Genomic DNA, 25,562 nt, shown 5'->3' on the forward strand with positions numbered 1-25,562 from the left:
TTTATCTGAACAAAAAAAAATGACTTCTGGCTCAGCTGTGTATACAATGAATTACTGTGTATTCAATGTAATGGGATTATTTATTATGGATGTTCAAAAGAAAGTAAGAGCATGATAGTTTGGTTAAAGCAGGCTGTATATAAAATAAAGATAAAAAAGATAATCAAGGTCCATTAAAGAGACCATCAAACTAAATTACCATGGCTGTACAAGGTAAAAAAAAATGTAGAAAAACAAAAGTACACCAACCTACAAGATTGTTTTAGCCAAAGAACTTTTGAAAAAACAGACAGATGGAGGTTTAAAGGTTGTTTAAATAGACTCTGTCACCTCCAAAACCTCCGCTAAACATAAGTTATCAGTACATTATACATCAGTAGAGTATACAACGCTGGTTCTGTATCTGTAATTTTTATCTTTCTGTGTTCTTGCATTCCTTTGCTACAAGCCACAAATGAAGGAGTCTAAGTAGTCCTCTCCATTATATTCTGGAGCTAAGTAGTCCTCTCCATTATATTCTGGAGCTAAGTAGTCCTCTCCATGCATCAACATGGCCAGTCTCTAGGCTGACAACAGTGAAATACAAAGGAGAAGAAAGCTACAAATTACAGATTTGGAATCAGCATCCTTATCCTATTATCAGATGACTTTAGTTTTGGGTTTTGAGGAGGGTGGGTTGGACGTGATAGAGTCCCTTTAAAGTGACTTCCCCCGTCAATATAAGGCTATGTTAAGCGGCATTTAAATGTGTTTTTGAGCTGTAAAACAGCTGGTTCACAGCTTAAAAAAAATAAATTAAAATACAGCCTTAGGCTATGTTCACACAACATATATTTTGGTAAAACCACGGCCGTTGTACAAAGTCTGTGATTATTACTAGAATATACTTTACCTAGCCTTCTATGGGATCCCGGCCGGAGAGTATACACATGGTATACGATCCGGCCGGGATCCCTAGCGGCGCCTCAAACAACTGACATGTCATTGAATAGCGGACGCAGAAAACCATGTCAGTGCACACTGTGGAGCTCTGGGGGAGTTCTGATGTGGGCGCACACGGATGCCAGTACCGGCCAGGATGATCTTTTCAGACAACGGCCATTCCGTGATTCGGACGGGTCACAGAACGGCCGGTCTCTTACTGTGTGTGTGAACATGGCCTTATTAAGTACTGAGTTCAAGTGAACACAATGGAAAAACAGCCATTAATTCTCGCAAGAAGCATTTTGTAGCCATTATAAAGCTACAAAATAAGTACAATGACGCCTTTTGGCTGTTTTACACTTTTTTGGACCAATTTTGGCCCAAAAAATCCAGCTTGCAAATTAAATATTGGCATTTGCTATTATGTAAAAAAAAAAAAATGGCGAACCCGAACGATCGGCATTTGATTAGCGGTGGCTGCTGAACTTGGATAAAGCCCTAAGGCTATGTGGAAAACATGGATATAGTCATTGGCTGTATCCATGTTTTCTAGACAACCTAGAGCTTTATCCAAGTTCAGCAGCCCCTTGCTAATCAAATGCCGATCGTTCGGGTTCGGATGGACTCAAACCCGAACCCGGTTCGCTCATCTCTACTCAAAATACATAAAAAATGAATGTGCTCATAGTCTTATATTCTTCCTCTGCACAAGCCAAGCTTACCCATTTAGGGGATAATGCATTACGTGATATTTGTGGTGGTGTGGATGGGCGACTTATTCTTGTTTGCCAGCAACTTGTTATACTTGAATAATGTAAATGCTCAAATTCCTGATTTTGCACAAAGTATCTTTCAAGAAAATGTTGAGGTGTTTTGAGCTGACTTTTTCATACTGTGTCTGAATAGCTGGAGTATAATAAATCCTAATTAATGAGAATGACACAAACAAAGGTCGCTATAATGATTGCCATTGCTGTATTATTAACTCTCATTACCAAGGCAGATTATTGTCATAAATAGGTATGTTTGCATGATGCTGATAACAGCCAGATTCTTTCACATTTAATACCTGTTACTCAGCTTTATGAAATTAAATGTCGCTGTTCTGGCATATTACCAAAAAAACAAGTTGATTTCTTTGCATGGATGAAAATCTCACTTTAAAAAAAAAAATATATCAGAACGCATATTATTATAAACTGATGGTTTTGCTGATATACATATTCAACACATATTAATCACAGCAAAAGCCAAAACATATTGCAATTTATGATATTTGACTTGAAAACATTTCATCGCCGTTCTCATTTCTACCCTATGGGGGTTGTTAAAACAACATGACTACATGTGTAAAATAGGTTGCTTGGGGTACTTAGGAATAAATGTTTATTTCTAACAGGAATTAGAAATGAAAGCAATAGTTTTTTATTTATTTTTTTGCATTAGCATGGCTGGATTGAGATGTTGGGCATTAAGAAAAGCACAAAGAACCATCAACTCAGATGGCGTTCAGGTCACCTTTTCAATCCAATGCAGATGACAATGTTTATCTGTGAACATGCCTATCTTCATCTTACATGTATACAAATGTCACAGCTCTGCATCTTACCAGCCCAATCCTCCTCGGGTATTAGGATTTATTTTGTTCTAGTCTGCTTACCTGTTCATTTATGCTTCTGTGGACTCATCAGTCATTGTATGCCAAACAAATGGACAAATAAGCACTTTCCATTCCATGATATAGACCAAGTGCTCAGTGGCAAATATATTTATTAGTCAATGTGACCACTCAGCCACAACATATTCATGATTACCTAGACTGATGGTTTTGATCTAGACAGCCTGGGGCTCAACAAAGACTCAAGAGACTGTCCCGTGTGAACCTCTGGTAAAGTACATCATAGATAGGACCTAACAGAAGCCTATATTTTTTAAAAACAAAAAATAAATACATTAAAAAAGGCAGTAATGTGTTAGAATGCAGATATCCTAGAATATTGAGACACAACATTTATTGTGGCTTTAAGGGGTTTAAATCAGAGGAAATAGTTTACACATAAGAAGAATCATGTTAACAACCAATAACAGGACGTAGAACTCTGTTCAGGTTACCTGATGTGGTTTCTGCATGCAGAAGTGACAAGAAGCTTTTTTAAAGGCTTCTTGCATTAAAATCTGTAAATTATATTTATTAAAGTATAGAGTATAGAGTAATTTCTGAGGGGTCCAGGGAAACCATATCTTTGTGACTCGCCTAATCAGATACAGTGGCTGGCACTAGTATATAGTTCATATAGGGAGTAGGAGAGATCGCAGGTAATGGAGCGTAAAAAATATGTGAATGTGGTGTTCACCACTTCTTTAGACTGATAAATATATAACGTCAAAAATAGAAAAAGAGAGATAGTCGAGGGGCACTCACCATAAAATTCTTCTTTATTTTGTTACATAAAAAATCTCTGTACAGCGAGGAACGAGGACACCAGCACCATGATGATTTCAGGGGGGCGTGACAGCTGTTTCACACGTGAGTCGTGCTTCTACAGACGCTGAAACAGCTGTCACTCCCCCCCTGCAATCATCATGGTGCTGGCGTCCTCGTTCCTCGCTGTACGAAGATTTTTAATGTAATGAAATAAAGAAGAATTTTATGGTAAGTGCCCACCGACTATCTCTCTTTTTCTTTTTTTAACATTATATCTTTGTGACTGGTTTCAATTCTCAAGCATTTTATATGTTTAAAACATTTAAGTTCGGCCATCCATTTCCTGATGGAAGGAGTCTCAGAGGTTTTACAGTTTCTGGAAATTATTCCACATAAGTTTTTAATTGTAAACTCACATTGAATTTAAACCATGTGAACAAACCATGTTAAAGCAGTGCCTGTTTTCAATAATTGAATTTATTAGATGTCACTTTCGGCCTATAGGAATTAGACCCTTCTAAGTAATTTAAACATATTTTTAGGATTTTTTTCCCCTTCTTTTATTGGTTGACCATTCATCATTAGTGCAGACTTTCAAATTTCACTGCATAGCACTGGCCATAGAATTTCACATTAGATATCATTAAGTCCATATACCAAGGCTGGGGATGTTAGTTGTATGTTATCATCGGTTACACATAGATATATATTTACATAATATATATTCTGCTTACCCATATTATAGTGGCTTGGCAGGAATCTGCTAGTCGGGAAAACTTATTTTTAAAGGTACATTGGGAATTCCTTACAGTTCATATTACATTTAAGCGCTTTTGATACATTGTGATATTTTCTCCAGAGGGCCACGCTTACATTGTACTAATAGGATTGGGAAAGCTGGTGGCTGACTTTGGTTAATGGGTTTTATTGGCCTTAGGGAGATGACTACACCCTTTGAATACCCCAATGCTATGTTCCTATTTATATCCATTTAAAATAACAGAAATACATATTAACACGGAAAATGTTACATTTTGTTTTCAGGATATGAATGACTTCTCGCCTGCATTTAGCAAAGCTATCTACTGGGGAATGGTGGCTCCAGACGCCCTTAAGGGCACAGTTATTGTTACAGTGACTGCAGAAGATCATGATCCTCCGGTAAGTCAAATGCTTCTATTAATATACTTATACCCAATTGAGAAATCACTTTAACCTGCATAAGTGACCCAGTCCTCGCAGTATCTGAGCTGATTATAAAGAGTCTTACAGCAGCACTCCTCATGCATTCTTGATGTTCCCCTATTGCTTATTATCTAGATTCTAGATTTATTTCACAATTTCAAATTAAAACATAAGAAACCATGATTTGTTTAGATCAACTGGACTATATATGAAAAAGGTTAAAGCTTATATACATAACTAATGTCACAGTATTCTGAATCTATGGATCAGCATGTATAGCTGAGAGTGTAAAGCGAAAAATATGCCCTTAATGTCTTCTAAATAGCAGCCTTACTGAAGACTGCATTTTACATATTTTACTGTAAATCAATACATGTTGTCTAGTATATATAGTTTACTCTTTGAGAGATAACTTCTTTTCTGGGCATGAAGTTCTATGTTTGATCCCCACTTATACTGCACATTGATTATACCGTCAATAAAAGGCTGCCTTATCACACTGTAGATAACCTCTGCAGCATGGGAGCCACTTAGACATTACTAGCAAGCAGCTTGATTTTCATGAGAATTGCAGTCCATTTAATACACAGACTGTTTAAAGAGGATGGACCATCCGGTACATCCTCTTTAACCTGAACCCATGGATCAATTGGTGCCGACACGGGAAAGCCGGTGCTGCGGTCCGTTTTTTTGGACCGCCGCCCGGTTCCCGTGCATGGCGCCGTTCATTTCAGCGGTATCGGCTGAAGCACTGGAGGTCGGCTGGTTCGCCCCCAGTGGGAGGGAATTCCCTCCCCCGTATGACACGGCTCGCTTAGAATGAATGGAGCCGAGTCATAGAGGGGAGGGAATTGCCTCCCACTGGGGGCGGGCTGGCCGACCTCCAGTGCTTCAGCACGGCCCGGTACCGCTGGATCGAACTGTGCCGTACACGGTAACCGGGTGGCGGTCCGAAAAACGGACCGCGGCAGCGGCTTCCCCGTGTCAGCGCCGATCGATCTGTGGGTGCAGGTTAAAGAGGATGTACCGGGTGGTACATCCTCTTTAAGTCTACTGGAGCAAGAGCGTTGATTGTTAGCAGTTCGTTTTAGTTTTATTGCTTTTGCCTTTTTGAGCCGAAATTTGCAAAAGGAAGAATAAAAGGTCTATAAAATAGTCTCTCAAAAGAAAACTTGAATACTAGATGTTAGCTTTGTATCACTTGTTATTTTTAAAGGGAGCCTTTTATCTACATACACTTCCTTATTGAGCACAAATTAATCCAGGATGGGCCATAAATGTTAGATTGGAGGAGATCCAGCCTTCAGCCAGGATTCCCATGCAGATGCTGCAGCCACTTCAATGTTTATCGGGTTTGTACAGGTATCACCATATTTTTAATAGCAGCGCAAGGTACTGTAGCATTGTCCAATTCAAATAATCAAGGCAATGCTGCAGTAACATGCACCACTGCAACTAAAAGTATGGCAATGCAGGTACAAGTATTGATAAATATTACAGAAACACTCCACTCAAAGAATTGACATGTCACTTCTTTGAGCAGACAGCGCGGAGAGAGAGAGCCGTGAAGGCACGTGAGCCCTCCCATAGAGAAACAGTGTCACACTGTGGAATGCGGGATTGCGCAGATTTTACTCTTTGTGAACTGGCCCTAATACTGATATCCTGTAGAAAGGCCATCAATTTTAACAGGCTGCTTAACCCCTCCAACCTTTTTCAATCAACTTCTTCTATTTGACAGTTTATGTGATTCATAGATTGTTTGTAAATCCCTTTTTATACCAAAGACGACACTTTACCTCTTTTCTCTTAAGAAGCACCTTGCAATAACTTCCTTCTCCTCCTCTCATGCCATCTTTAGTTATGTACTATGTAAGTCAAATTTTTATTTATAACATGGGAAAAGGGGGGTGATTCAAACTTTTATTAGGGGAGGTTTTTTTTAATCAATAATAACACTTTATTTATTTATTTATTTATCTATTTCATATACTAGAAGCCCCCTTGGGGGACTTCTGAAATATGCACACTGATCTCTCATTGAGATCTATGATGTATAGTTATACAGCATAGATCAATGAGATAGGCACTCGATTGCTTTCGGTTGCTGCAGCCGAAAACAACCGAGTGCCGAGCCAGTGTAACGCCTGGAGTAGTGGATCCACTGGACCGTCACCAGCGATGGCACTAACCTCACCAGGGAGCGGAGTCTAAGGGGCTGCTGGTTTTCACCAGAGCCCGCCGCAAGGCGAGATGGACTTGCTGCGGCAGGCGACCCCCAAGTCGCTACCCCTGGCTTGGTTGCTAGCGACGGCAGGCGAGGCGTGGCAGGAGCAGTAGGCAGGAGATGGTGCTGGCAGAGGTCTGTAGACGTAACCGCAGGCGACAGGCTGAACACAGGAACAATGGAGTGACAAGGGAGCAGGAACCAGGAACAAGGACTAGGGACCAGGTAGCGGATAGGTATCAGGAACAACAGGGGGCTGGGCCAAACGCTATGGGAAGCATGTAGAGGCTCCAACACCTGTAGTGGGGCAGGGCTGGAACTTATAGGGGAGTGATTGACATGTGGACCAATTAGGAGCGCACTGCCCCTTTAAATCTGAGACAGCCGGCGCGCGCGCCCTAGGAGGCGGGGACGCGCGCGCCGGCCGGCACAGTGAGAGACAGGAGCGGAGGAGAGGTGAGGCGCCCCCAGGGGCCGAACTAGCAGCAGCGCCGGGTCCCTGCACAAGGACCCCGGCGGCTGCATGGGGCAGGAGAAGGTCGCGGCAGCGGCCCGGAACACGGGACGCCGCCACGGCCGTGACAGTACCCCCCCCCCCTTTGGCCTCCCCCTCTTTCTTGCCTGCAGATGGAGGCATCAGGCAAGTCTTGGTATTCCGCCGGTAGACCGGATAAAGGCTTGGCGGGCTCGGGTGACAACATAGAGTACTTGGGCTGAGGTGACCTCAGACACTGGTTGCAACAGTCCTGACCCCAACTAAGAATCTTCCCGGTTCTCCAGTCCAGCTTAGGGGCATGTAATTGCAGCCAAGGGAGTCCCAGGAGGATGGTGGAAGAAGAATGGGGCAGGACGTAGAAGGAGATCTTTTCCAGATGTGAAGTGCCCACCTGGAGGACTAGAGGTGCGGTCTGGTAGTGCACATGGTCGGTAAGAATCTCGCCCGTGACCGAGGAGATAGTCAGGGGTCTGGCTAGTGGGGTCACGGGTAGCCGCCATCTCTGGACCAATGTAGCTGCAATAAAATTGCCTGCTGACCCAGAATCGAGAAAGGCAGTAGTCTAATGAGTTTGTCCTGAGGGTGTCTGGATGGAGACTGGCACAGACAACTTCGGAGAGGTGGCATTCACACTTAGGGAGACCTCTCCCACCGGACCTAGGTGCTGGAGTTTCCCGGACGCTTGAGGACGTTGGGGACATCTCAGCCGAAAGTGATCGGAACCACCGCAGTAGAGGCAGAGATTCAGCTCCAGACGACGAATTCTTTCATCAGGCGTCAGGTGAGCCCATTCCACCTGCATAGGAATCTCAGGAGTCGACTGGGACTCCGGTACGTCAGGATTCTGGAAGACCGGCGCCAGCTGGTGGTGGCGACGGGACAGGCCTAGTCGCTGTTCATGCCAGACCTCCTCCTCTCTCTCAGAAAAACGAGTATCGACCCTGGTGGCCAGTAGGATGAGTTCGTTCAGGGAGGTAGGTAGGTCTCGGGCGGAAAGCACGTCTCTCACCTGACTGGACAGGCCCTTCTTGAAGGTGGCTATTAGAGCGGCCTCATTCCAGTCTAATTCTGCCTCCAGGGTGCGGAACCGAATGGCGTAGTCACCAACAGAGGAAGTTCCTTGGGATAGGTTGAGGAGAGCAGTCTCAGCCGAAGACGCACGGGCAGGTTCCTCAAAGACAGAGCGGAACTCGGCCAGGAAAATTCGGAGATTAGCAGCCACAGGATCATCACGGTCCCACAGTGGTGTGGCCCAGGCCAGAGCTCTATCTTCCAATAGGCTGATGATGAAAGCCACTTTAGAGCGCTCGGTGGCAAACTGACTGCTTAGAAGTACGATATGCATGGTGCATTGGGTCAGGAATCCTCTGCACAACTTGGAGTCACCAGAGTATTTACTTGGGAGAGCCAGTCGAAGTGTAGAAAAAGCAGCAGGAGGTGGTGAGCGCTGGGCTGTAGTATGCTGCTGTAAGGCGGCAGTGAGTTGCTGGATCTGCTGCGACTGTTGCTGGATTTGTTGCGCCTGTTGGGTGACCACTCGGGCTATGTCACGGATATTAGGCACCTCGCCGGGATCCATGGTTGGAGCCTACTGTAACGCCTGGAGTAGTGGATCCACTGGACCGTCACCAGCGATGGCATTAACCTCACCAGGGAGCGGAGTCTAAGGGGCTGCTGGTTTTCACCAGAGCCCGCCGCAAGGCGGGATGGACTTGCTGCGGCAGGCGACCCCCAGGTCGCTACCCCTGGCTTGGTTGCTAGCGACGGCAGGCGTGGCGTGGCAGGAGCAGTAGGCAGGAGATGGTGCTGGCAGAGGTCTGTAGACGTAACCGCAGGCGACAGGCTGAACACAGGAGCAATGGAGTGACAGGGGAGCAGGAACCAGGAACAAGGACTAGGGACCAGGTAGCGGATAGGTATCAGGAACAACAGGGGGCTGGGCCAAACGCTATGGGAAGCATGTAGAGGCTCCAACACCTGTAGTGGGGCAGGGCTGGAACTTATAGGGGAGTGATTGACATGTGGACCAATTAGGAGCGCACTGCCCCTTTAAATCTGAGACAGCCGGCGCGCGCGCCCTAGGAGGCGGGGACGCGCGCACCGGCCGGCACAGTGAGAGACAGGAGCGGAGGAGAGGTGGGGCGCCCCCAGGGGCCGAACTAGCAGCAGCGCCGGGTCCCTGCACAAGGACCCCGGCGGCTGCATGGGGCAGGAGGAGGTCGCGGCGGCGGCCCGGAACACGGGACGCCGCCGCGGCCGTGACAGCCAGGATCAGCACCATTATGGCACAGACCCCGGCCGGCAGAGGATTTGTGGATTGCTCCTTCGGGACAATGTCCCGCGGGAGAAATCCACCCCCACTAGACCACCAGGTATAAGGGACAGCAAGCAATCAGATGCAGCTGTCAATTTTGACAGCCACATCTGATTGCTTGATAGCTGCTGTCCCAAGCTATATGCTGTGTCGTTAAGGGGTTAAGGAAATGAGCAGCAGCTCATGAAAAAATTCCATTCAGTCACGTGACTGTACTTACACGAACCAGTATGTAAACCTGAGATCAGTGTCTGACATCCTGTCTCTTTAACCCCATGTCTGTTTCTTAATTACACTTCGGGTTCTTGTAACCTCAGATCAAATCTTCGACTACATCTGATGCAAAATCAATGAAAATCTGCTTCCTTTGACTGACATCTAATTTACACAAGAATCCATACTACTATTATGTATTACTGTTGTTGCAGCTAATCTGAATACTTGAACATGTCCTTGGGGATTACAAGATAATCTTAAAACATACATGTCTTTCCAGTCATTTAGTTTACTCTCCCACACAGCTACTATTATGTCCAGTGTAGCTTTGTCCTCTGTTTATTACTTTCACATTGTAAGCTAATTTTAAATAATAGTAATTGGAATGTTTTTTGTTTTTTTTTTGTTTTTTTATAATCTAAAACATATTCCTTATTGGAGTTCCTCATGCTTGATTGATGAAAGGCAGAATGTTTCTTCCCTGTTTACAATTTACAAAATGTGTCTTGTAAAATACACTCAGATAGCAATGTGTTTACCCACCTTGATTGGATAAGCATTGCAGAGGGAAAGAAAAAAAAATCACTTGCAGTTGGGTTTACATAGAATAGATTTGAATGTTAAGCTTGTGCCACGTGGAGTGAAACCACAGAGCGGATTTCATTATTAATGCTGCTCTGTGAGTGGAGCATGCACACTGTGTGAGGAGCTTAAAGTACATCGCAGTGATCACTTGCACTTTTTAAGATTCAGAAGAGAAGAGAATGTGCTGCTCAGATATGTATGCACTGAGCCGAATCAATGCTTGTGCTTGCACCTTGAAAAGTCAATTCATCCACTCATGCCTGAGGTGCCAGCCGAGCAACATGACGGAGTATAAAGGCATAGTGCAATGATTCACTGTGCTTGATATATGATTCCGTACATGTAGGATTATGTGTCAAACAGTTACAATAAAAAGTAAGTGAACCTTTTGGAATTACATGGATTTCTGCACTGATAACTTAAAAAAATGGGCTGATTGTTATCTAACTAACAACCATGGACAAACACAGTCTAGCTAAACTATTAACAGGCACATATTTTCTCTGTTCATGTCAGAACGTTAGTGTATGTCCTTTGTTTATACATCCCCTTTCTTCCGTACCGAACCCTTGGTAATGATTCCCGCTGTCTGCCCGCTCCGTGGAACAGGCGGATCCAGCGGGAGGACCGCCTGGAAAACTGGGATACAGCCACAGCCATAGGCTGTATCCCAGTTTTCCAGGCGTTACTCCCGCTGGATCGACCCGCTCCACGGAGCGGGCAGACAGCGGGAATCTGCTGCCGAGTGTTCGAGTTTATATGAACCCGAACCTCGTCAGGTTCGAACCATCCCTACTCAGCAGGATGATTCTTGACTGTTTGATGTGACTAGTGATGAAGGATATGTAAAACTGACACAGAGATTGGCTGAACAGGCTGTCACTCCTGTAACTCAAGAGTGACAGCCTGCTCAGCCATGGTGCTGTCCCTTTTCATTCAGTCAGTGATTGGCTGAGAGGGCTGTCAATCTCTGCTGTGCCAATTGAGTGTGACGCTCAGTCAATCAGTGGCAGTAATGCTTTCCCTCAGTCAGTGATTGCCTGAGTGGGCTGAAGACACGGAAGTGGAAACTAGGGGAGCACAGACAAGTGAATAAACTTTTGTTTTAATTTTTGGTAATGTTTTTACGATTTAGCAAAAATTTGCTTCACTTATCTCTAGTTGGTATCCCTTGTAAGACAAAGCAGTGTGCTGGCTGACTGCAGGAGGACCACAGAAGTAATGTTTTACCTTGAGTAGAATACTATAAAGACTTATAGGCCATTCATGTTAAGTGCAAGTACTCGGAAGAAGAATATGCAAACTAACTTTCTGAAACCACTTTTCAAGTTAAGGATTGGCTTTGTTAAAAACATGTCTGGGGATTTAATAAGCTAATTATTACTAAGCTGTCAAAAGTAGAGATGGGAAAGTGCTAGGTTAGATTCTGAAGGCCCCCAGCAGGAAGGAAAAGGAGTCACTTGAGGAAAGCTCTCACCCCACTTGGACACTGCCCCCAGAGCAAGAACTACTCCTATTTTTTTTTTTAATTGGAATCAAGTTCCTTGTGGGAACATTTATAAAAAATACCAGCTAGATTTCCTATATATTTAGGTTAAGGTTGGAATCACATTAATCTGCAGTTAATATAAATTCATTAAAATATAGTTTTCTAAGCAATAATTATCTTAAAAGCAAAATGTACGATTGCAGTTTCAGCCTAGAAGAAAATATAGGCTTGTGAATACCCTGCACACAGGATACAAGGTGCACATGCCAGATGACCTTTATTTTCATTGATTAGCACTATATCAATTAATTCTGCTTACCACGGTTAATAATCAGTACTTCCTTCCCTAAGGCTTTAATTGCTGCAATTCATCAAGAATGTGAATAATTCACAACAGTGTTTTGTGTTCTATGCATTTAATGTAAGCTATAATTTCCTTAGCCTCTTTTATTACTCATTAAATATAGTAATGTTTAAAACCAGAAATGTGCCTGCAGTGCACGTAACTTAAGCCCTCCTGCGGAAAAGCTACATTATCATCATGGTCTGATAAGAAATTAACAATCTTTACATTACATCCAGGTAAAAGTTGGATTCCTAACAATTAGACTGTAAGCTCTATTGGTGTAGGACTGAAGCTGAATAAGTACCTTCTGATTCACCAAGGGTTTAGTTCCCACCCAAAACAAGAATTCCCTGAAGTTTGTGTTTTCTTCCACTGTCCAAGTGTAGTTGATTTTCATTCAAATTGATCTAATTGTAGTTTATATAAAGGAATCCTATTAAAGATATATTCATATTTGAAAAGTAATCATGATGGATCTTATAAATGTTTATGATCCAGAGTCCATTGGTCCATGATAATTTTTGATAATCAAGGTCAGTGGGAGATGGATTGGATGAATTGTTTTTGTTGCGGGTTTTAAACAGTTTAGATCAGGGGTCTCAAACTCGCGGCCCGCGGACCAACTGCGGCCCTCGGGACGCTAGTTTGCGGCCCCACCTCAATGGTAATTTTACTGTAAGTGCGGCCCGCCCCAGATCTTTTTTTTCCCCGGCATCTTGCGAGCCAGATGCGGCTCTTTTGATGGCCGCATCTGGCTCGCAGGTCGCCGAGGCTGCCCCTCCGCCTCACACACCGCCCACCCGACGTAGCGCCCGGACGTCCTTGTCCAATCAAATCAGCGCAGGGAGGGAGCGTGGAGGCGCTGCGGCCACAGCGGCTCCATGCTCCCTCCCTGCGCTGATTTGATTGGACAAGGACGTCCGGGTGCTACGTCGGGTGGGCGGTGTGTGAGGCTGCCGCTGCTACCCGAGGTGAGGAGGCCGCGGCGCCCGGGATGTGGAGGCTAGTGGGGAGGAGGAGGTCGGTGGGGAGAGGTAGGATGCCGAAGGGGAGAAGGGGGATGCCGAAGGGGAGAAGGGGGATGCCAGAGGGGAGAAGGGGGATGCCGGTGGGGAAAAGGAGGAGGCCGGAGAGGAGACATGGGGGAGGCCACAGGGGGAAGGGGAATAGACACTTGGCCTGCTGGTTCTTTGGAGGGGTACTCCGGGATGGGGGCCCCCAGCCTGGAGTACCCCTTTAATGCAAAAGATGTGTGTGTGTGGTGGGGGTCAGGCAGTCTGTGTGTGTGGTGGGGGTCAGGCAGTGTGTGTGGTGGGGGTCAGGCAGTGTGTGTGTGTGCGGTGGGGGTCAGGCAGTGTGTGTGTGGTGGGGGTCAGGCAGTGTGTGTGGGGTGGGGGTCAGGCAGTGTGTGTGGTGGGGGTCAGGTAGTGTGTGTGGTGGGGGTCAGGTAGTGTGTGTGGTGGGGGTCAGGTAGTGTGTGTGTGTTTGTGTGTGGTGGGGGTCAGGCAGTGTGTGTGTTGGGTGGGGGTCAGGCAGTGTGTGTGGTGGGGGTCAGGCAGTGTGTGTGGGGGGTGGGGGTCAGGCAGTGTGTGTGTGTGGGGGCGGGGGTCAGGCAGTGTGTGTGTGTGTGGTGGGGGTCAGGCAGTGTGTGTCTGGGGTGGGGGTCAGGCAGTGTGTGTGTGGTGGGGGTCAGGCAGTGTGTGTGTGTGGGGTGGGGGTCAGGCAGTGTGTTTGTATGTTGGGTGGGGGTCAGGCAGTGTGTGTGTGGGGGGGGTCAGGCAGTGTGTGTATGTGGGGGTCAGGCAGTGTGTGTGTTGGGGGGGTGTCAGGCAGTGTGTGTGTGGGGGGTGGGGGTCAGGCAGTGTGTGTGGGGGGGGTCAGGCAGTGTGTGTGTGGGGGTCAGGCAGTGTGTGTGGGGGGGGGCAGGCAGTGTGTGTGGGGGGGTCAGGCAGTGTGTGGGGGGCGGGGGTCAGGCAGTGTGTGTGTGTGGGTGGGGTCAGGCAGTGTGTGTGTGTGGCGTGGGGGTAATGCAGTGTGTGTGTGTGGTGGGGGTCAGGCAGTGTGTGTGGTGGGGGTTAGGCAGTGTGTGTGGGGTGGGGGTCAGGCAGTGTGTGTGGGGGGGGGGTCAGGCAGTGTGTGTGTGTGTGGGGGGGTCAGGCAGTGTGTGTGTGGGGTGGGGGTTAGGCAGTGTGTGTGTGGGGGGGTCAGGCAGTGTGTGTGGGGGGTGGGGGTCAGGCACTGTGTGCGGTGGGGGTCAGGCAGTGTGTGTGTGGGGTAGTGGTCAGGCAATGTGTGTGGGGTGGGGGTCAGGCAGTGTGTGTGTGGGGGGTCAGGCAGTGTGTGTGTGGGGGGGTCAGGCAGTGTGTGTGTGGGGTGGGGGTCAGGCAGTGTGTGTGTGTGGGGGTCAGGCAGTGTGTGTGTGGGGTGGGGGTCAGGCAGTGTGTGTGTGTGGGGGGGGGGGTCAGGCAGTGTGTGTGTGTGTGTTCCATTCATGTTCAGAAAGTTAAATGTTAAGGAACTGTCAATACAGACAATTGAATCTGAATAATAATAGTTACATTTCTTTAGTCAGCAACTATATGTGGTTTTAACAGATGAAAAGATAAAAACATTTGATGATATTGGAATGTTTTTGTAAGAGCTTTTCTTGTGGAAAACCTGATGCGGCCCAGCCTCACCCAGACTCTACCTCCAGCAGCCCCCGGGTAAATTGAGTTTGAGACCCCTGGTTTAGATTCATTGCAGATCAAATTATGTGATTAAATAGGCACCATAGAAAGGGACTAGAATTTCAACTACCAATAGTCTTATCACATCATTGTGATTTTTGGTTTGTACAAAGACAAATCTAAGACCCAATCCAATATCAAATTATAATTGACTTATATAGTGACAGTCAGGATGTCATCCATCAGACTAATAAAAAGTAGCCTCTAACATTTTATTTGTATAACACCAACTTGGAAGTATTATTATTGGAAGTCCTTTAAATTCAAGATTGCAAAATTTTAGCTACATTTTTCTAAATACAGGGACACATATGTCCTTAGCTGGTATGTGAAATGTAAAATGTTAAATTAGGCCCCGTCCCCATTAGCAAATCGGATGAGACCTGGAACTACTTCACAGTGGATTACGCCATGGATTACAACTTCTGATAATTATCACCATGTTATCTCAGATGTTGAATAAAAGTTTAGAAATACTTAGGAATACTTTAGAAATGCTTAAGTTTTCATGAACTAGGCCAGTTTGTGTGCACTAAGCCTCAACAGAAGAATGAGTCCTTATGGAGCGGTTGGCACTCCTTGTACTGCCATATGTTGATTCTGTAATGTATTTTCCCCTTGATTGTATATAAATACATGTAAAATAAGACAGGCGTGTGAGTGTATAGTTCAAGCCTATAGAGTAAGTAAGTATACATAATATCCAGTAAATACATAATAAAAAATGTAAAGAATGAACAGCCTGTGTATTAGTGGAAACATAACAGAAGGATTACAGTCCTTGATCTTTAACTGATATATTTCAAATAAATTATTGTATATGGACTAAATGGGTAATTGTATCTAATTACCACCTACTGTCCAAACTTTAGCTGGAAAATAAAAAGAAGCAACAAATGCTTGAAAAAAAAAAAAAAAATCTGTATAGTAAAACATAGTGAAAGTCTTAAGAAAGGTCAGCAGCTTTCCAGCAGGAAAGCATTATCCCCTGTAAGGATTTTCAGTATTAACAGAACAACAAATGACAGATTGCTATTCTATTTCCTGTAAAAAAAAAAAAAAAAAAAGCTGCCTGCCGTAGAGAAAGTTTTAGTCTGTACTTTAGAAACTGCAGAAAACTCATGTTTTATTAAAGCGGAATGATGCCACTGATGGATGCCATGCAATTATGGCCACCTCCTCACAAAGCCGAAACCTCCAAGCAGCTATTCAGCAGCAGTCTATTAGCAGGGGGTGTAATTGAACTGTTAGCACTACAATCAACATTACGCATAATGTTCATAGATTATGTGCCATAAGTAAATTCTAAGGGGCTGAATTGTTACGAGGCTCTATTCTCAAGATGTATTAGGCATCGGCCTTGTAAATGACTAATTATTAATAAATTTCCTTAAATGCTCGTAGCCATACAAATAATATGCTTTTAGGAGTAGAGTTGGTGTATAAATAACAATATATGTGTTATATGCACATAATAAACAGAGACAGGTATGTGGAGACAGACACATAGATTTACTTTTAATCAATATTTTAACTACACAAAAGCTTTTGAAGTAGCGGGAACAAAAAGATTACTGACGTGCAGAAACACATTGCTACAGTTTACTTGGTGTCAAGCTGTTACTGAAATTAACAGAAATCCTAAAAGCAAATATAAATTGCTTTCTACTTACAGCCGGAAAATGATTTGAGTGCAAGTAAATTTGAGAGCCTTCGGAATATATTTTAGAACATGCTTCTTCAAAACTACCTTTTGTAATTCACAGGGAAACAATGATTCCATCTATTTATACTTTATAAGTAGCGCAAGGGTATAGTGTAAATCGAAGATCAGACTAAACACAGAAAAATACACTATGGCCTTATGCATGAGTGGTACATGAGGTTGTAGAGAAAAATAAAGACTTCCTGCAGCTCCCTCTGCTGCCATATAGTGCTCTTTACTGGATATTAAGAATTTTAAGGATTTTAGTGAAGGTCCACTTACCGGGGTCTATTGTCAGGTGAAGGTCCGAGCTGAACATCAGTAGGAAACGTGTTGTGTTACTTTTCACAAACGTTCAACTATTTACATACAGAATTGATGCTTATTAGTGGGAAAACTGGTGTTTTTTCTCTCTCACCAGCACTTTGATATTGGGTACAAAGGGGGTGACTGCCCTAGTAGTATATAGCCCCCTCCTGTTGCTCCCCCAGTAGTATATAGTCATCCTGTGCGCTCTCCCCCAGTAGTATATAGCCCCCCTGTGAGCACTCCCCCAGTAGTATATAGCCCCCCTGTGAGCTGTCCCCCAGTAGTATATAGCCCCCCTATGCACTCCCCCAGTAGTATACAGCCCCCCAGTAGTATATAGCCCCCCTGTGTGCTCCCCCCAGTAATATATAGCCCCCCCAGTAGTATATAGCCCCCCTGTGTGCTCTCCCCCTGTAGTATATAGACCCCTGTGAGCTCTCTCCAGTAGTATATAGTCCCCCTGTGCGCTCCCCCAGTAGTACATAGCCCCCCCAGTAGTATATAGCCCCCCTGTGCGCTCCCCCAATAGTATATAGCCCCCCCAGTAGTATATAGCCCCCCTGTGCGCTCTCCCCCTGTAGTATATAGCCCCCTGTGAGCTGTTTCCAGAAGTATATAGCCCCCCTGTGCACTCCCCCAGTAGTATACAGCCCCCCAGTAGTATATAGCCCCCTGTGCTCTCCCCCCAGTAGTATATAGCCCCCCTGTGCTCTCCCCCAATAGTATATAGCCACCTGTGAGCAACCCCCCCAGTAGTATATAGCCCCCTGTGCGCTCTCCCCTTATAGATGGCCCCCAGCTGCGGCTGTCTTCTTCTCTTCTCCTGTCGGCTCGGCCCCCTGGCTGATACGCGCTCTCTGAGGACGTCCCGGGGATTCCCCAGCAGAGCGCGCATCAGTGACCGCAGTGTGCACCACCATCCTGTACTTCCAGGAAGTTCAGGCCGACGGCGTTAACTGAGGTCATCGATGCGCGCTCTGCTCGGGAATCCCCAGGACGTCCCCAGAGATCGCGTATCAGCCGGGGGCCGCGCCAACACTGAAATCTAAGGACAGTACACCTATGGGGCGGTCGGCAGTGTGGTGGGGAGCGGGATACATGGGGGCTGTCCCGGGATGGGGCGGTTGGGAGGTCTGACCAGGGGCCCGGACAGCTGGCCTCCGCGGTCCACCAGTTGAGGACCCCTGCAATAGAGCACGCCACATTTATTGCAATGACAATACTCCTAAGTGTTATATACGTTATCCATTACCATCTGGGACATTTATGACATATCCACAAAATATGCCATAAATATCTGATTAATACAGGTCCCGTTTCTGGTGCAACAAAGTGCTAAACTATGCATTAAATATAATAAATAATAAAGGGTACCTGTCATGATGCTTTGTCATCCTGTGGTTGGCTGAAGAGTGGATATCAAAAGGTTATTGTTAATTGTGTACATTCTGAGTAGAAATGAGCAAACCTTTTGGATTTTTATTCCAAAAGCAGTTCGCTCGATCGTGATGCCTGTAAGCCCGGGTGCATAGTTTTGATCCCGGGAATATGCGGCCAGGATATTCAAGGGAATCTATCTGGAATTCCCTGGAATATCCTGGCTGCATATTCCCGGGATTGCAACTATGCACCTGGGATCACAGGCATCACGATCGAGCGCAGATGCCATTGGACCAAAAGTCTGACGGTCTACGCATCTCTAATTCTGAGCAGAGATTGGTTACAAGTGGTGTGCCGCAAGGGTCTGTTATGGGTCCTGTGTTTTTTTTTATATTTTTGTAGGTGACATAGGAAAAGGTTTGGTAAGTAAGGGTTGTTTGCTTATGACGCAAAAGTTTGCAATAGGGTTGATATTCCTGGAGCTGTCTGTATTATAGAAAATGATTAAGCTTTACTAAACTGGTCAAAACAATAGAAACTGCACTGTTCTTGGGAAGAAGGTATTCTCAATCAGAGTATCATATTGGTAGTTTCATGTAAGCAAAGACTTCAGATGAAGAGGATTTAGGGATAGTGATTTCAAACAGCTCTATGCATACTGTGTCCAGTTCTAGAGACCTCACGTACAAGAAGATATTGATAAAATAGAACGAGTCCAAAGATGGACTACAACAATGGTGGAGGGTGTGAAGTATAAAATTGGAAAGGAAACACTTAAGGATCTAAATCTGTATTGTCTGGAGGAAAGAAGGTAAAAATAAGTATGGCTTAATAAGGTTCAAGAGGAAAGTTTAAAAAAAAAAATCTGACCACATGAACAAGGGGACACAATCAGAAACGACATGAGAGAGTATTACTTTACTAAGAATAGATGTAGTAGATGTTTTGAACAAACTTCAAGCAGATGTGGTTGGTAAATCTCTATTAACTGAATTTTAAAGGGGTTATCCAGCAAAAATCTTTCTTTTTCGGATTAACTGGTTTCCGAAGGTTATATAAATTTGTAATTTACTTCTATTTAAAAATCTCAAGCCTTCCCATACTTCCCAGCTGATGTATGTCCTGCAGGAAATGTTTCCTTTTCCAATCTGACACAGTTCTCTCTGCTGACATCTCTGGCTAATTCCCTTAGAAAACTTTTTCTGCTCTGAACAGTTCCTGTCTCGGACAGAGATGTCAGCAGAGAGCACTGTGTCAGACTGAAAAAATACACCACTTCCAGCAGGATGTACGGCAGCTGATATTTTAAATACAAATTACAAATATATAAAACTTTCTGAAACCAGTTGATTTGAAAGAATTTTTTTTTTTTTTGCCGGAGTAATCCCTTTAACATGCCTGGCATAAAGCTGTACTAAAAAAATAAAGGAAATACTAAAACTGGTAGAGATGATCGAACATCGGGAACGCAGGTTCGTTCGAACTCCACAGCCCGGGTTCCGTCTGGAATTCCGGGATTCAGCCTAGGTAATAGGCTGAATCCCGGAATTCCAGACAGTACCCAGACTTGCTCCACCTTCCCCCATGGACCGGGGAGGCATCAGGAATCAAATGCTGCAGGTTTCAGAACGTTCGAATTTGATCGAACCTGCAAAATCCTGATGTTCGATCATCTCTAAAAATGGGCAGACTAGATGGACCAGGTGGTCTTTTTTGCTTACAATCCTCTATGTTTCTATGTTTTATCATTATTATGCTACACTATGTTACTAAGCCTAAATAACTGATATTATCGCAGCGCTGTAAGATTCATAAAGGTAATTTTGTTTAAAGAAACTAATTTACAAACTCAAGATCCTTTCTTTTTTGGCTTCGGAACAATTTTGTTAATTGCGTTGCTCAATGCTATACATAAGTGTCTGGGCAGGCTTTCTTTAAACGCATGTATTCACCGTAGGTACAAGATTTCCTTTAAAGCAAATTGACAAAGTGTTATTATGATCGTTTTCAGTGAAGGGCACTAGAATTGCCAGACTTCCTTGGCAAAGTCATCCAAATGGCAGCTGTCTCCTCTGCAATGTTATTTCCAGAGATAATATTTATCTTCATGAGAACAAGTGTGCATTCCCACCTAGAAACAAAGCGCTGCTACAAAGATTGATAGTCTTCATTTAATGGTAAAATAGAATAGGAGATTGAGCATTGTGCACATTGCACAATGAAATAGTTTTATTCTGAGGCTTATTAAAGTTATGTAAAACCTGGCATGGGGCATAAAGCTTATGGAGAATCTATACTTTCATTACTGGAGCTCATCTCTGTAGTTCTGGGAATTATGAGCTCACATATAACCTGGACAGAGAAAAAAATTGAAAGATATTAAAAGGCAGCTGTGTACCCAGTGCTGTGACAACACACACTGATAAGGATGAGCACGATAACACATATAAAAATAATTATAACGTTATAAAGCACAGCTACTAGTACAAGAGATGAGCGATTTTTTATTTTTATTTTTCCAAAGTTTAGTTTGGCAGATTTGCTGAACTTCAGCAAAAGTTTGGCTTAGGCCTAAACTTTACTGGTAGCCCTAAAGCTTGTGTATAAAGTTATGTTCACACAACGTCAAAAATTGAGAAAAGGCGCCCGATTTTGATATTTTAAAAAAGTCAGTTTTTGCAGTGATTTAACTGACTGCAGTGGCAATGCATTGAAGACAATGGGAAGACAGACGTCCAATGCGCACAATGCACTGAATAACGGACGTTTTTGCCGCGGACGTCAAAATAATGAACATGATCATTATTTTCGGACGTCTTTTGCAAACAGCGGACATTTTTTATTAGTAGTTCACACACAGTTTTTCTATTGTCTCTGTTCTTTCTCCGTTTTTACTATTAAATTCAATGGACTTTTCAATTAAGCCACATCCAAAGGCCAATTAGTAATCCAACCTAGAATAATGTTCAAACTGCCGTCATTGCAGGGGAGGCAAGGCTGCCAAATGACGTCTGTTATTTTAGACCCAAAATAATGGACATAAATAACTAACACTGTGTAAGAGCTGTAAAAGGCATGCATAATACTGTGAGATTATCTGGGAGTGTACCTAAGTGCTGTTTTTTTTAGAAAGCACTCCTGCATTAAAGTTTTTTTTTTTGCCCGTGTAACACATACTTGTCACCATTATTACTGCAGCATGAGCTGTTTCATGCTTCACACACTGTATTACAGCTGCCGTTGTATTATAGCGCAGTACTGGGTGCATTTTTATATGTTACTGAATGGTTATTTGAAATGCTGGCACCTCTGGGGGTGCCTGCAATTCAGTTAGCCATTGACCTCAATAAAATGTACGGCAGTGAAAATGGCCATACATCGTGTGAACAGATGTTGTTCACAGTCTGCCGGCTGGAAATAATTGCCAAGGCCGTTGTACAATATGAATCACTGGTCAGACCACATATGAAATACTGTTTTGGGCACCGGTTTATAAGAAGGACACAGCTGAACTGGAGAAGGTGCAGAGGAGGGCGACCCATGTCATTATAGGAAAGGGTGGGTTACAGTTCCAAGACAGGTAATCAAGCTTGGGGTTATTTACACTAGAAAAAGACATTTTAGGGGTGATCTGATTACAATATACAAATATATAAATTTACACGATGGAGATCTTTGTAGTTATATTTTTACTCCTAGGTCTGTAACCATGACAAGGGGGGCATCCTCTACGTTTAGAGGAAAGAAGATTTCACCATCAGTACAGATGGGGATGCTTTACTTGATGTTGTCATGGCTAATTCATTAACCCCTTAACGACATCGGGCGTAAACTTACGCCCTCGCGCCCTGGTACTTGGCGCATCAGGGCGTAAATTTACGCCCGATGTTTCCCCGATCGCTGCGTGTTCACACACAGCGGTCGGGGAAGATGGCCTGCTATAAATCATAGCAGGCCATCTTAGCTTCACGGCACGGGGGGTGGTTAACACCCCCCGTGCTTACGATCGCTGCTATAGGCTGATCAATTCAGATCAGCCAATAGCGGCGATCGGAACCTTTCCGGGTCATCGGCGACCCGATGACCCGGAAAAAAATGGCGGTCGGTGCTGTCCAAGGACGGCACCGACCGCCATTACTGTAAAAAGTAATGGTGATCGCCGTGCCACCGGCCCGATCGCCGTGAACGGCCGGCCGGCCGTTCACGGCGATCGGGCCGGTGGCACGGCGATCAGAGTCCCACAAAATAGTAAATACCTGCCCTGGACCCCTCAGCTAGGTAGCCGAGGGGTCCAGAGCAGGTATTTGTACATTACTCACCTGTCCCGGGCTCCTGATCGGCGTCTTCCGGGTTCGCGGCGTTCTCGTCTTCGTTCGGGTCTTCGGCTTCTTCCGTGACGTCACGTTCGGCTTCTCTCGGCTATTTTCGGCTCCAGCGTCGGCTCTTTCCGTATTTTGCGCTCTGCTGCCCCCTAGCGGCTGATATGTGTAATACACTTATCAGCAGCTACAGGGATATTCAGAATGTAGAATTTTTTTTTTTTTTTTTTTTAAAATTTTTTTTTTTGTATTTTACGCACCCGATCGCCGCTGAGTGTTGTTCAGCATCGCACGAAAGTGCGCTGCTAATCAGCAACTCCTCCTTTTTGGCGTAGGGTGTTTTTTTTCTATATCCTACTGCCACGGTCTGCTTATAAGTGCCGCACATAAGTGCGGCATTTAGCAGCAACTCCTTTGTTGGCGTAGGTTTTTTTTTTATACTTACTGTAAAAAAACACGTAAAAAACACTACATTACACCACACTACATTGAATAAAGTTTACTACACCACTATATACCCCATATACCAATCCCCGTATAAAGACGGCCCCCAGGGTGTTTTCGGCGTCAGAGGGATACGTTATTATTACCTCCGACACCGAAACAGCCAGTGAGGATGAATGGGGGGGATCGTTCTTTCCTCCATTCATCCTCATCATCCTGTGACGTGTCTGGGGGGTAGCATAGCGTACGCGGCCCCCCAGACACGTCTTTTCCGCCAGTACCGTCCCAATAAGAGATGACGGTATGGTGTGAAATTCTACAAACTGTGTGAGCGTACCTCTGGGTACACTTACAGATCCAGGGTACGTGCACACTGCGGAATGGCGAAGGATAACCCTTTGTGCATTCCGCAGCTGGCACCCACCGGCGGACTGATGCGGGCGCATGTCTCCACCCGTGTCATAGACTCCATTCTATGCACGGGCGGAATCCGTCGTCCATCCAAAGAATGAACACATTGGACGGAGAGCGGAATCCGCCCGTGCATAGAATGGAGTCTATGACACGTGTGGAGACGTGCGCCTGCATCAGTCCGCCGGTGGGTGCCAGCTGCGGAATGCACGAAGGGTTATCTGTTGCGATTCCGCAGTGTGCACGTACCCTTAGAGTGTATGTAGGAAGGGACACCCGAATCTAGCCCCCAGATGCCCACTCCCCCCCCCCCCCATCCTCGGAGTTAGTGGGGACATCGTCCGGGAACTGATCTTCCCACTGCTGGATAAAGGTCACCACCTGTACGGGGATAACATTTATACCAGTACCCCCTCTTCTGGTCCCTCGCTGCCCGAGCTACTGTAGCTTGCGGCACGATCCGAACATATCAGAAGTAGTAATAGAGCCCTAATATTTAGCAGCCATGGAGCGGACCCAGCGCTTCTGGATATGAAGGACCCCGTATCGCACCAGGGCAACATTTTCCAGGTGACGTCCCCCACACTGGAGAAAGGGAGACCCCAGAAGAAGTGGAGAGTGTGGCGTAACAGGGGGATCAGGAAGGACACCATTTCCAGTGTGACGCCTGTCCTGATCACCCCGGGCCTCTGCATACTGGATCGCTTCAAGGCGCACCACACGTCACTGGGGTTCTACATTATCTAAATTCTGTCCCTTATTCCTATTTCAGGGGTCACGTTGATCCAGGGATTATTCTAATCGCCATTATGGAGTCGGGAAGGAATTTTTCCCCTGTGATGAGGCTACTGTCGTCTGCCTTACGAGGGTTTTTTTTTTGCCTTCCTCTGGATCAACACAGGTTGAGTTTGATGGACACCTGTCATTCTCAACCTTATAATCTAATAATTGGCCTAATACCCCCAAATAAATTAGAATTGTCCCTTTTCCCCAGCTAAATAGGTATGGCCGCCATTCCCATTAGAGGATGCCATGATGCAATTACAAAGCCTCTGTGCGGCCAGGACAGTAGAAACCCCCCACAAGTGACCCCATTCTGGAAACTACACCCCATAAGGAATCTAACAAGGGGGGCAGCGGGGATATGGCCCCCTGGTGACGGCCACATTTGGGACGTGAAAATGAAAAAAATTGTATTTTTTATTTTCTCGGCACATGTTCTACGTAAGTGCCCGTCACCAGTGGGGTCCATATGCTCACTGCACCCCTTGTTAGATTCCTTATGGGGTGTAGTTTCCAGAATGGGGTCACTTGTCGGGGGTTTCTACTGTCCTGGCAGCACAGGAGCTTTGTAATTGCGACATGGCCTCCATCCTCCATTCCAGCCTCTAAATGGCGCTCTGTCCCTTTGGTGACTTGCCCTGTGCCCATATGGCACATTATGCCCACATGTGGGGTATTTTCGTACTCAGGGGACACTACCCTACACGTTTTGTGTTCATTTTCTTTTTTAACCCCTTGTGGAAATGGAAAAAAATCAAGGCTAGACCAACATTTAGTGTAATTTTTGTAAAATTTTTACTCTAAATCATTAATCTTGTCATGTTTTTTCATTTTCACAAGGGGTTAAAAGATAAAAAAAAAACATTTAATGTGTAGAGCAATTTCCCCTGAGTACGGAAATACCCCACATGTGGACATAAAGCGCCATGCGGGTGCAGGGTAAGCCTCCAAAGGGAAGAAGCGCCATTTGGTTTTTGAAGGCTGGATTTGGATGGAATGGATTTCGAGGGGCCATGTTGCATTCAAAAGGCCCCTGTGTTGCCAAGACAGTTGAAACCCCCCACAAGTGACCCCATTATGGAAACTACACCCCTCAAGGAATGTAACAAGGGGTGTAGTGAGCATATGGACCCCACTGGTGACGGGCACAAATGTGGAACAATGTGGCGTGAAAATGAAATATTACATTTTTTACACTATAATGTTGGTTTAGCCTTGAATTTATCATTTTCACAAGGGGTTAAAAGAGAAAAAAACACACAATATGTGTAGAGC

The 25,562-nt window shown here is 45.1% G+C and overlaps 1 protein-coding gene across 1 annotated transcript in view; it reads left to right on the plus strand.

The window, feature by feature from the left end:
* Positions 1–25,562, plus strand: part of PCDH15 (protocadherin related 15) — a 796,162-nt gene that overhangs the window by 517,682 nt on the left and 252,918 nt on the right. The window contains exon 20 of the mRNA XM_069981835.1: positions 4,394–4,510. Coding sequence (XP_069837936.1) covers positions 4,394–4,510 — 117 coding nt within the window. The remainder of the gene's footprint in view (positions 1–4,393; positions 4,511–25,562) is intronic.

The sequence above is a fragment of the Dendropsophus ebraccatus genome, chromosome 8, assembly GCF_027789765.1.
Source record: "Dendropsophus ebraccatus isolate aDenEbr1 chromosome 8, aDenEbr1.pat, whole genome shotgun sequence".
NCBI lineage: Eukaryota > Metazoa > Chordata > Amphibia > Anura > Hylidae > Dendropsophus > Dendropsophus ebraccatus.